This window comes from Eulemur rufifrons, chromosome 29, assembly GCF_041146395.1.
Source record: "Eulemur rufifrons isolate Redbay chromosome 29, OSU_ERuf_1, whole genome shotgun sequence".
Taxonomy (NCBI): Eukaryota; Metazoa; Chordata; class Mammalia; order Primates; family Lemuridae; genus Eulemur; species Eulemur rufifrons.
In genome coordinates, this window is record NC_091011.1 from 44,608,026 (window position 1) to 44,621,627 (window position 13,602).

The 13,602-nt window shown below is 36.9% G+C and overlaps 1 protein-coding gene across 4 annotated transcripts in view; it reads right to left on the bottom strand.

Annotated features, from left to right (window-relative positions):
• PPP1R9A (protein phosphatase 1 regulatory subunit 9A) overlaps positions 1 to 13,602 on the bottom strand; it is a 264,666-nt gene that overhangs the window by 43,447 nt on the left and 207,617 nt on the right. For all 4 annotated transcript variants that reach the window (XM_069461963.1, XM_069461962.1, XM_069461960.1 and 1 more), the window contains exons 7-10: positions 7,424 to 7,477; positions 4,622 to 4,851; positions 2,704 to 2,800; positions 2,433 to 2,601 (exon numbers count right to left, since the gene is read on the bottom strand). In XM_069461963.1, the coding sequence (XP_069318064.1) occupies positions 2,433 to 2,601; positions 2,704 to 2,800; positions 4,622 to 4,851; positions 7,424 to 7,477 (550 nt within the window). The remainder of the gene's footprint in view (positions 1 to 2,432; positions 2,602 to 2,703; positions 2,801 to 4,621; positions 4,852 to 7,423; positions 7,478 to 13,602) is intronic.

Below are 13,602 nucleotides of genomic sequence, written 5' to 3' on the forward strand. Positions count from 1 at the left end.
TGATCATCTTTTTGCTTCAGAAGCTCCCTCAAGGTGTAAGACCACGCTAAACCACTCATCTTAACACTCTAGTGTCTGGAGAGCACATCAGAACTGGACAGAAGGAAGCAGGGAGGATAGCACTGCATCCAACGGGCGGGGACTAGGGAAGATGACTGTACCCGCTGTACCTCTCCTGGTACAAGACGATGGTGGGGATCTTAAATGCTGAAAGGCTGATGTTAGGTGTGTGCCCTTACTCCCCTTTCTACACCTCTAGCACTTCAGCATTCCCTAGCAAAAGAAAGGATCAATTCAGAAAAGTGCTTTCCAGAGCATTCCTATCTAGCTACTGACCAAGCCATTTTAGTTTAGGTGATCAAGCAATTGAAGTTCAAGGAGATCTGTCACTGACCGTCCTCAGCAAAACTGGAAGAGCAATGCTTGTTATGTATGCTACTAAAGTTGAGATGACTGCTTCTACCTCTACCGTGAAAGCATGGATTGGGTTCAGTAAGAATTAGTAGTCTCTGCATCTCACTGTGAACCGACAGTGTTGCTAAGGAAACTGATAATTATGTGGCAAAATGGAGGGTGTAGATAGAAAAAAGAGTTCAGAAGAAATGTAAGGTTTTGATCCAAATCACCATGTTAATAGTATAGTTTGTTGATCTTCTATTGTCACATAATTTAATAAATACCATTAATTATATGTTTGACAAGATACAAATTTCTAAACTGAAAGAAAAGAATAGAAATGAAAAGCTACTGGTTACTGTTCATACTTTGTGTATGCCACAGCAGAAACGTGTATTTATTATAAACTACAATTATGTTAAAGTTAAAATATTCAAAAAGATGAAGAAACACACATTGGTTTGAGTTCTGGTGTTTTTCTTTAGATATCAATATTATAGTGTTCTAGGTGTAAAAGTTATAATTCCACAAAAACTCCAATACAATTACATTTTTTGGCCTTATGGACTAAGTTATAAACTCCCAAAACATCCTGTAAGTTAGGCAAGAAAGAAGTATTACTCTTTCTATAATATACATAGCAAAATCAACCCAGAGAAGCTGAATGATCTTCTTGAAGTCACCTACCTCCTCAGTTAGTGGTAATACTGGTGCTAAATTCTCCTCTTTCAGCTGTCTGAGAGGCACTATTTGTAAATTATATGCTATTTAGAGAAAACTCATCAGAAGGATATAAACCTAGTGAATGGATTCAAATCTCTAGATATCACTTTAATTTTAAATGAAGATTTCTAATACTTTCCATTTTTAATAGCTAAGAGTTTAGTTCTAAAAGTTAATGATAGGATATAAACACTTGCTTATCAGGAAAATCTCGTTGCAGACATTTTAATATGTGAGAAAGATCATCAAAAACTAAACAGCTCATTATTAACGCTGTTTTACTGCATGTCAAATTGCTGCTGTCAGTTGTCGGTCCTATCATGACAATTCTGCTGTACAGCATTCTTTTGTTTGTTTTCCATTTCATTTCATTTTAATTTTAAAGACAGGGTCTCCCTCTGTCACCCAGGCTACAGTGCAGTGGCATAATCATAGCTCACTGTAACCTTGAACTCCTGGGCTCAAATGAAGTGATCTTCCTGTCTCAGCCTCCTCAGTAGCTAGGACTAGAGGTATGCGCCACCATGCCTGCCTAATTTGGCACAATATTCTTTTATTTTCATTTTCCAAGGACTACAATGTATACATTTAAACATATGAAACCACAAGTGTTATATCCTCCTGGGTATTTATCTTTATAAATTCCTACACATTTTCTAATTTATAAATATACTATAGATATTAAAACATTCACTTATATTCATATACACACAATCTATAGATGGTGTATGTGCGTGAGAACAGAAGTAATTCATGTACAGTTGGTGTATGAAAGAAGATGACCATTTACAATAGAAAATGTTTCCAGTGTTTTGGTCTTACTTGATCTTTGACAGGAAAAGACCTGAGTAGAACACATAGAACAGCAAGGGAAAATTATAAAACTGTACAGAATTTCTTAGCTAAATGAATTCCAAGTACTAGAAGCAGGCAGTCTGCCTTCCGATGTTATGAAAAAAATCTTTATTCTAGTGATTTAAAAATTCTAAGCCTTACTCATTAACATAAAGTAGTGCAGCTCATACTAGATGGGATGGACTATCGCTTTTAAAGCAGTTTATTAAGTCTATCAATTTTATGATGGTTTAAAAATAATTACTGGCCTGTCAGTTGGGATTTTGTTAATTCTCTATATTAAGCATTTATTTTTGATAAGATGAACTAAAATGATAGACTTATTTTAATAAACCTGTCCTTCTTTCCCACAGTAGGAAGATATTTTCAACTTTTAAATCTCTGAGTCAGAAAAGGAAGAACGTAAGGCCAAATTACATAGTCATTAAAAATGATTTTTGTGGTTAGGTGAAACAAACCTTGGCTTAGGACATCTTCACAAGATGTTTGCTTGACATCCAAATTCTCCATGGTATCGGCTTCGGAGACTTCACCAAGAGATGTGCTACTCTCAAAGATGCTGTTATTGTTAACTTGAGTTTCACCTTGCTTCAGTAGCCTGACCAACTCACCTTCCATATCTCTGATCTAGAAAAAACAAATCCATTCATAAAACTCCAAACTAGCACTCCTCTCCCAGTACCAGGCAAAACCACCTAATTATTTAGTGGCTTTGAAGGTACAACTCACCCTCATTTGTAGGGCTTGAACTTCCATAAGATGGGCGTTTTCCAGTTCTTCTAATCTCCTCCTTTCTATTTCCTGTCTTTTGAGGAAATCAATTTCTCTAAAAAAGAAAATAATAAACCTGATTATATCAAATACTCAATAAATGAGGAAACATGTAAAAGTTCTTATTTGAAACAAGTGCATAGTAGAATAAACAACTAGATGACTATTTTTTTTTTTTTTTTTGTTGAGACAGAGTCTCACTTTGTTGCCCAGGCTAGAGTGAGTGCCGTGGCGTCAGCTTAGCTCACAGCAACCTCAGACTCCTCGGCTTAAGCGATCCTACTGCCTCAGCCTCCCGAGTAGCTGGGACTACAGGCATGCGCCACTATGCCCGGCTAATTTTTTCTATATAGATTTTTAGTTGTCCATATAATGTCTTTCTATTTTTAGTAGAGACGGGGTCTCGCTCAGGCTGGTCTCGAACTCCTGACCTTGAGCAATCCACCCGCCTCGGCCTCCCAGAGTGCTAGGATTACAGGCGTGAGCCACCGCGCCCGGCCTAGATGACTATTTAAATCAACAAAATTCAATCATAAAGAAAAAGCATATAGTAATGAAAGAAAATAAAATATCTTTAATGAGTCACAAAGTAAAGAAAAATGCTTTGATTTTTCTTATTATGATTTTCATTTCTGGGCCCTGGATTGTAGAAAACCCATACATATTTATATGGAGGCTATTGCACTTACGACCCACCTCGGGTCATTTAGTGGAGATAATTACGTGTCAAGCACAAATAATTCCATATTTCCAGTGTCATATGTATAGTAAACTGATGGAACTGCATGATAAGAGTTCGAAAAAGAAAATTATAATAAGATTTCTTTCTATGAACAATAGTAAAGAGGGAGCTGCGTGAGTCAGAAATACTGAGGGGAGTATTCACTCACACACCTAAGGATAACATCGGGAGAAGGAGAAACAGCTCCATTTTGGGAGCCTAGAATAGAACATGCAAATTTAGCAAAATTTAATATAAAATTATTACATGAAAAAGATTTAGGTATGATTACCCCCTTTTTAACAATAAAATTTTGATAGCAATCTCTTTTAAATATTAAAAGCATTCTTTCCATAATAGGAAATAACAGAGATGTGGTGAATCTTACCTACATGCTTAGCTTCTAAGGCTTAGCATGGAAGACCAACAAAGGTACTAATACTACTTTTTTGTTCTAGCTAGCTAGAAGTAACTGGTGGAAAAATCTAGCAAAAATCTCCCTGGTCAGTCTCCCTGACATTACAGTGAGATCCAACAGACATGGAAGCAAAGCAGCAGTAGCTCAGAAAGAGCTGCTGAAATTCAAAAGCAGAGTGTAGTGATAGTCTCTCTCACTGCAGTGAACTGGGGCCTGTGTGATTCTCTCAACAGCTGACAAATGCAGAGTGGCAGGGCGGGGGCTCTTGCTGGTCAATATTTACACTGTCATAGTGGGAAAATTCTGCAGTTACTGATGCTTAGACTAGAGACAGGAGCAGGCTGATCTAGGCCCCAGCTGCTGCTTTGCATGCGCCATACCAACAGTCAGTCATTCTGCATGACTTCAGCTGGGCTTCTTGCTTCTAAATCACAGAGGTGTTTCAAAAAGGGTAAAGAAATTCAGATGATTTAACAATTAGTATCAATGATTAACTATCAAAAAAATCAAGAGGCACTGGTTGCCAAAAAATTATAAAATATACAAAATATAATCCCATGAAAAAATGGTAGAAGCAATTTCTGAAACTTAATGTGTATTTATGCTGTTAACTATGCTTTGGAGAAGTTGATAACTTTGAGGTCATCTTTTCAATTCCACTAGATATTATAAAAATATTGGACACAAACCTTCTTTAGACACACATAACTATTCTATAGTCATCACAAGCTGCTTACTTTTGTTGGAACTCCTTGATCAGTTTCTTTGCCTTGTTGTATTTCTTCTCCAAGGCTTGATACTGGTTTTGAGTCTCTTTGAGATTCTCATTGACAGTGTGGCATAAGGTTTGAGCCTCAACCCAGTAGGACTCCAGACTCAGCATTTTTTCCTTGTTGTCATCAATGTTCTCCTGCAGCTTGGCTTTTTCTAGTTCCCACATCATTTTCTCGTTTTCTACGATTTTTAGCTGGAGAAAGCAAATGTCAAGGTAAGAATAATTTGGGTACCTCTGTGGGAAAAATCTCTCATATTTTTATAGCATCTTTCAGACTAAATACCATAATTGTATATGCTCAATCATCAAAACATCTTGAGATGAGAAAAGCAAGTATTATTTGCATAATTTCATAGATGATAAAATAGAGGACTTGAAAAGTAAAATGATCTGCCCAAGGTCACATATCTGATAAATGTGAAAACACAAACTGGATTCCAACTCTAATGATCTTTCCATCACTACACATGGTGTGATCTGTGAGCAGTAATGGATGTTTCAGAATTCGAGTGATTATAGCCAATGAATGTTTTGAGAGTTTTTAAAAATGCATAATGATATGTAAAAAATTAACCAAAAAGGGAGTGGGGAGAGGCAGGAAGGAAGGGAGAAAGGCACAAAAGCACAGTATGGCCTAATGGTTACGAAGGGGACTCTGGAGTAATTCAGCTTAGATTTGAATCCTAGTTCTGCCATTATTGGCCATTAAACCTTGGGCAAGTAATTGAAGTTCTCCAAGATGCAATTATATCATCTATATAACACATTAGTATCCTTGAAACAGCTCCTAGGGCATAGCAATCATCTGATAAACATTAGCTATTTTTACTTTGCTTTTGACGCTTTTGATAATATTATTATGTTCTTAATTTTAATTGACATGAACATAGCCTGTGTCTCATATTTTACAGGCAGTATAATGAATTTTTTGAGCCTTATAAACCCCAATTCCCATAAAAATATAAAAGACAGTATAAGTAAAAATACAAATTGTTCCTTGATTATTTTAATTCCTTCTCATGAAACAGAAAGGCAGGTTTGTGTCGTTTCTGCTTCCAGGGATCTTAGGAATAGATACCACACTAGTATAATACCCTCATTTCTACAGAAATTCAAGACTGATCCTTTAGGCGAGGGCTCAAAAGTCATTCCCAATAACTGGCCTTCAAACTAGTGCTTTATCTACTTCATATGCCTTCTTTAAAGTTCAAAAGGATGCAGAATCATTATAAACTATCAATGTTCAAAATCATACAGCATTCAGCAAATGGAAATGTACATTTATGTAAATATATATATACACACATGCTTTGTGTATATTTTTAACTAAACCCATCTGCAGAACAGATTACAAAGTAAAAAGGTAGCCAAAAACATTTCAAAATTATCAAAATGCATATTGAAAATCATAGTAAAGTAAGCTAATCTGTGCATATTATATGCCAATGTAATAATGAGAAAAATACAAAATACTAATTAATAGTATTTTCTAAATTAAATGTTCATAGCCTAACACATAAGCTCCATTAAAGCACTTACAACTGCAGGGAAATCTTTTTCCCCGACTGTAACCAACAATTTAAAAAAATCTTCTTCCTTTCTTTGTCAAGAAACATCAACCATTTAAAACAGGACCAGGTTTTTTACTGTGTCTTTTATTAAGCAATGTTTTGTATCAAGTTGTTTATTTACCAACCATTACTAATTTTAAAATTATTATTCACGGAGCTGGGCTGACACCATGAATGATGTATAGACATATTTTGATTAAAGAGCTACAGAGTGAATTAGCTGAGAATACCATTTAACCAAAATTGCTTTGCTAATTCATCTCCATTTAAAACACATGGAGAAACCAAAACAAGCATTTGATGTGAACAGGAAAACAGATCTTTAGTGGTGGGGAAGTAAATATGTCTTATTATTAAAAAGACTGTAGAAACAATAAAGTATATTGCTCTAAAATTATTCAAAAGATATCTTTAAATTTTTGAAATTACATATTTGGTAAAACTAAGCACAATTGCTAGAACTGTGTCTCATACGCGTACCTTATAATTTAGCCATTAAAAATGTCCTTTAGAATCTTCTATTTTTTCATAAACAGACTAATAACACATAACTCTTTTATCAAGACCTTTTCTCTTCCACAAATTTAAATAATGTGAAATAAACTTGTCTAAAATTTCCAGTAGTACCTGACACCTGATATCAATTATGCATGTATAATATTAAGTTCATAAAACTTAATTATTAGAAACTGGATATTATTTCTATCAAAAAAAATGTGCTGTATTAAAACAATACACTGTTCCTGATGAATAAGCTACAATTGATTGATTAAATATATTTATATTATACTCTGGTTTCTCTTCAGATTGTATAAATCTTTCACCTTTTAAATATATTTATAATAAAGGAGATATGACGTAACAGCTTGTGTTTAAGGAATTAGTGATCAAAATATACTTTGGACACTTGAATCATTAAAAATATTACTTTTGAGGAAATCTCAGAGAGAACTGGCCACATATGTGCAAATACAAAAATATATACGTTTAAAACATGTTGTTTGCACTGAGGGGGATGTGGATGTTTGCTTTCATTGGCAGGTTTGTCTATGTATCTGACAGTGAAAAATGGATCTTTCACATTTGTATTCTTTCAAATGCACAGGGACAAGTCCTTTAGTCCTAGGGTTGAACTTATCCATAGTATCTGAAGTTTAAAAAGTACAATCCAAACACCAGGTATTGGTGCTTACCTTGGTCTTCAGTTTGTGAACCTCTGCTTCGGTAACGGCATGTTTGATCTGCAACTGAAAATTGAAAAGAAAAAAAAAATCTAAACTAAGTGAGTGTATCTATATTTTTAAAGCCTTAGCAGCTAGGAGAATACCTATTACATAGTAAACGGTTGTAAATTAAAACGTCTAGTGTGTAAAATGACACCGGGTGCAAACTAATTAAACACAGGGTTTATGGTCCACACTCCCTGACATCAGATTAGGTTACCAACTTAATTGCTCAGGGACCAAAGAGAAGAAACACCTTTTCTTGCCCTCTTTGAAGCTCTTCGTTTATGATTTAAGTATCAAGGAACTGTTTGCTTGCTGAGTCTGGCCGACAGAACGGCACAAGCAGGCAAGCGAGCCAGTGGCAGTGTGGAGATTTAATTCCAAATCTGGAAGAAAGGTGGCGCTATGGTTCTGTGAGTCGCAGGCACATTCCGCTGAGCAGCTCAGCTGCAAAGGAGAGGGGGAGGATGCAGCTCCACAGAGAAATTTGATTTTTTTTTTTTTTAAACTGTAGGAAAGGCACAGATCCAGATTTCTGTCCTCCAAAAGATCTACTAGTATTGAAGACTCAGATCCCCAAAAGCTTCTGCTACAGCTTATTAGCATAACAGTCACTATTTATCTTTGTTTTGTTTCTCCCCTCCCCCCACTTTGCTGTCTTTGTAAGGGAAGAATGAATGAATCATTTATTTCTTTAAAGGATCAATAAATACCCTCAAATTTAAGGAATACAATTTATGAGTTCACAATTTCTTGTCTGAAATCCTTGGGGGTCAGATGTTTTTGGAATCCAAAACTCTTCCAATTTCAGAAAGGTAGTAAGTTGCATCTTTCATAAATCGCATATTACCCGCAGCAGGGTCTGTGGAGGCACTCTGTAATCAAACACATGAATATTTTTGCCACCAAACATATGAAAAGTCCCACTAAGTGAGGCATATAGAGACTGTAAATAGCATCTTGTAAGTTTCCGTGAGGTTACACCACTAAATTAGTTTGCTACAAACTTACAAAAGAGACTGTATTGGAGCATTTTGGATTTAGGATTGCACATGGGGGTCCGTAAACTTTCACTATTGCCATAATCAAGTAAGTCTACGAGATTTTCTTAGCAGAAAGAGTGAGTGAGTCTGCTGACAGGACAGAAACGTACAGTTCTCAGACTAGCAATGTGATCCTCAGCTCTCTCTTGAGTTTGGAACTTGTCTTGCCCTGTTTTTTACCCAGCTGGTGGGGGGTATGTGGGAAGGATGATAAGGGAAAGGTGGAAGAATCAAGGATAGGTCAATTCAACACCCTTGGATGCCAATGGCAATCAGCCCAGAACCTGAGGGTCCCCAAGTTCCCTGCAAAGTGCTCCCTCCTGCTATGCGTATGGTTCATGTTCTGCACTGCCACAGCTCTGCTACAGTCCTTGGTCTTGAGGGGCGCTCTGGAAACTGTTTTCAATTTGATTCTGCCCCACTCACATCGCTTATCTTCCTTTCGCTCTTTCTGACCTGGTCACGCTGGCTGACTTGCTGATGTGGCTATTGCTCCTTTCACCCTCGCTGGTTCCGAGGAGCGTCTGCAGTCTAATGGTCTCTACAGTGGAGAACATTCTCTATGTGAGAATGTTATTTTTATGAAGCCCAAAACAGCCAGTCCTGGCTCTCTTGGTTTCTTACCACAGCACTACTGGTACAACTCTTACTTGCCCACTTTTAGCAGATGCTTAGGGCACTAGTGTGGAAAACTTCCAATCAGCAAGTTTTCGCAGTGACTAGATTAGAAAAAAATACGAAAGACATAGCAGTGCTGCTCTGAGACCCCAGCAACTCCCTTCCTCTCACTGATGAGATCTGTGCTCACTCAAAGCCCTAATCTGGATAGATCTTTTGGGAGCCTGACAATGCACGCCAGGCAATCCAACTGCGTAGGCTCAAATGTCCAATTGATACTCCAACTATGGGCCCTACAGTGAACACACTACTGCAGAATCATAGATCCTTACACTTCTGGACTCACTTAAGACATGGGAAAACTAAGGCTCAGAGAAGATAATCGACTTGGTCTAGTCCTCACAGTGGATCACCATGAAAACCTGCACTAAAACGTGGATCTTCTGGTTCTGATTAAGTGCCATTTTCCTTAGAAAATAAGGATTAGCTCAACAGGCATTTATTTTTTGTTTTCATTGTTATTTTTTAGAGACAGGGTCTTGTCTGCCACCCAGGGTAGAGTGCAGTGGCCCGATCATAGTTCATTGTAACTTCTAACTCCTGAGTTCAAGTGATCCTCCTGCCTCAGCCTTCTGAGTAGCTGGGACTATAGGCATACACCACCATGCCCAGTTAACTTTTAAAATTTATTTTTGTAGAGATGAGCGTCTCTCTATGTTGCCTAGGCTTCCCTCTTGGCCTCCTGGGAGTCACTGTGCCAGGCCAGCAGGCATTTATTGACAAGATGCTATGTGCATGACACTGTGAACATAACCCTTTCTCCGTCTAATGAATGTTAGGGCTAATCTCCCCACCAATATAAACTAATAAAATTAAAAGGGCAAAAGTACTTTGATATTAGATATATTATTTATATATAAATTTATAAATACATGTATATGCACATACACGTATATATGGCTGCATGCTAGGGCATCCAGCAAATTCACAAACCTAGGTGATTTTGCAGTATCTGGAAATGTTATTGACAGGATCACTCCTTGTGCTTTCTACCATGTGCCAAGTGTGAAGAATAGTTAAGTTAGACTGTGTGAATTCATTTCAGACATACCATGTACTCTATGTGGTGTTAGAAAATTATTTAACTTCTCTTACATTCACTGTCCTCAACTGTAAAATTCAGTTCCTTATAAGTCATAAGCTTCCATATTGGATGATTAAATGATATAACCCAATGTAAAGCCTTTTGCACAGTGGCTAGCATGGAACAAGTCCTCAATAAAGTCAGCCAGGACCAAGAAAGATTGACCTGAAGAGCTCAAATATGATTACCTGAACTCCACCTCTCAGTTAAAAGTGCTAAATGCTGTAAAATGTCACACCTGAAATAAAATAAACACCTCTTGTTCTATTTAAAGAGTAGCAAGAAATCAAAAGGGCGGATTTCACTGAACACTGAACTATGGGCAAGTGCCAGACTTTATTTTATTTTATTAACTCCCGGTAGGGCAACCAAGTAAATGTTGTACAACTTGTTGGGACTTTGGACTTTCTTTGCTCAGATCACTTTGACTTCTGTAAGTTGCTTCTCTGAGGCTTAGTTTCACATATGAAAAATGAGAGGGCTAGATAGGAAGAACTCCAATGCCACTGCATATACTACATGTGTGACATTTATGAAATGAAGAAACTGCAGGTAGTTATCAAGGTTGTAGGGCTTAGAAATTCTTCTCACAAGCCAGCATTTTCATTCTTATGAATGTACACCCTAGATTAATCCACCAATATTTGGGACAAACCTAGGTAAAACTGTGAAGTAGCCCAGGTTATCTATTCCATACTTCCCATCTCACCAAAAATGGATGATAGAAGGAAGCTGAACTCATTAGCAGTTAGGATAACAACTTGTAAAAGCTTGGAGTGTTACTAAGTACAGCTAAATTCTTGACATATAGGAAAGCAGAATGAATTGTAAAAATTCAGACATTATTCAGAATGGAAAGGTTTTCCTAGTACTTATAAGGCCTAAAATTACAGATATGTGATTATTTTAATTCTAATAACACATTAAGAGCATTTCTACAAATCCATCATGATTGACCAAAAAAGCATCAAAAATGCACTAAGTGAGCCCTTTCATTTTATATAGTAAGAAACTGTGTCTAGTGAACTTAAAAGTTGCAGGACTAATAGGTGCCAAAGCCAGGTTTTAGAATCCTATCCCATGGTTCCCCTAATACTAAATTTCTTAACATTTGTAGGCCCCTTTATCTTTTTTGATTATCTCTCTTGATCATTGCAAATGACTGGGAGGGAGGCAAGACAGGTGCTGTTATCCTTATTGCTCAGATGAGAAAAGAGGCTCAGGGAAGTCACACAGCTTCTTCAAGGTTCCCCGAGAAGTAGGTGGTGGAGCGGAAATGATCCCAGGTCTGACTCCCAACCCGTGTTGCTCCATTCATCACATATCTAACTGAACCAGTTGCTTGGGATATATTTCTCATTTAATCTTTACAAAACCCCTGAGGCATATGTCATTACTGTCACCTCTCAGTTGAGAAGCTTTTACTTCAATTGGACATCATGGATCACTTCTGGTAGTCTCTGAGTATTCTGACACTGAATACAAAATGGTGCTCAATCAGCTACTATTATTATTAACGGAACTTAGAAAGAACATCTCCCTCATTATTTGACCTGCATTTAGTAACAAGACTATGGGCGAAGTACTATGCTAGTCACTGAGGATACATGAACATGACATAGAATCCACCTCCAACATACTTACTTCAAGGAGATTAATAAATACCACTTCATGAGAGAAATTCTCCAGATAACCCTGAGGCAAAGGTCAAAGGGAACCTACTCCTAGATTGCTTGATTAGTCTTTTACTCCTATAACCAGATCAGATGACCACTGGCTTTGATCTGTTTGTCCAACAGAGGACCCTACCTTCCAGGCACAATGAGCACGACCGAAATTGATATTGCTTTTCAAAGGGTGAAAGAACTTAATAAAAGAAGCATAGTTGGCAAAAGGTTGAGTTTTCTTATTCTAGAGCAATTTCTCTTTCCACGTGTTTCAGAGATTTGTCAAGATCAATAACCTTTTCAAAGTACAGATCCAAGGGTTTGCAAGAATGGTCAGGCTGATTGACTGTAGGGAGAAGAGGTCAACAGGGCCGGGTATGAGAAATAGAGCCTGAAATGCCTGTTGGAACTTTTGGGCTTCAGAGAATCTAGGTTTGGAAAAAGACTTGGGACGAGGGGACATAATAAAAAGAAAAGATTAAAGATTGTAGGTCAGTGTCTTTTACCTTATGTCTAAGACCAATCACTTTCATCTCTTCTGCCATTTTTAACGTGAATGCCATACATACCCACCACAGGATTTCAGCAAAATAAACACACACATTCCTACAGAGAACATTAGCTCTACTTAACATTCTGCAGGTACACCTGCTGTGTATATTTTCTGTTTATTTTTTTCAAAAAGATGAATCCGGGACAGGTACCCATATCACTGAATCAACATAATCCAAATATAACTGTGCTAGAAATAGAAGCATCCTCATACAGAAATGTAAATAGTGAGATTGAACTTTTTGTATTCTACTTATCCTGTGAAAACATGGAAAACGTTTTCCTTTAAAAAGTGAAAAATATCTTTGTAGGAAAGATTTTAAGAGCTCTAGTTCTAGAAATTTTATGATCGGATAAGAGCAACATTTTCTGCTCTTACTTCACAAAGGCAGAGCAATAACAAAAAAGTTGCATAGAACTTAATATGAGCATTGGAGTCTGAATTTTTAAGATTATCTTTGTGAGTATTGGACTGATGTCTTTCTTACCCGTAACAGTGTAAGTGCCACAAAAGTAGGAATCATAGCCACTTCTGCCTACATTTTGATGCTGGTAAAATGACTATGCCATTTTTTTTGAAACTTCTGCTTAAAGCGTTATATATGGTATCCATCTTTGTGTTAACAAAATTGTTTTACTCAGGAAACAGTGTAGGCAAAAGGAACTAAAATTGGCTGATTGAACATCATAATCAAATCTGAATGGTAACACTAATTGCAATGGATGTAGCAGTTGTAGGATGTAGGGTGAGATTCTCCAATAAGGTCACTCTCTAAGTAGGTACTCATAAACTGGTTATTAATGATGAAGATGCTGGATGTAGTTGACAGACTGTAATTATAGCTCCTTAAAAAAATAACCTGTACTAATAAGTAAACAACAATTTATAGCTCCTGCAAATGTTAATGGAAAAATCCAAAAAGATAATTTTATTATCCAATATACCCATAACTTTTCTAAATTCTTTTTCATACACCCAAGTAAGTAAAATAACACAACTTTTAGACTCCATTTTTCCCTCAAGAGAAACGTAGAACTGTTTTTACTGGTGCCAATAGCCATGGCTTCTGAGGAAGAGTGGTGAGAGGAGACACTGGCCAGTCAGTGCAAATGGTACCTAGC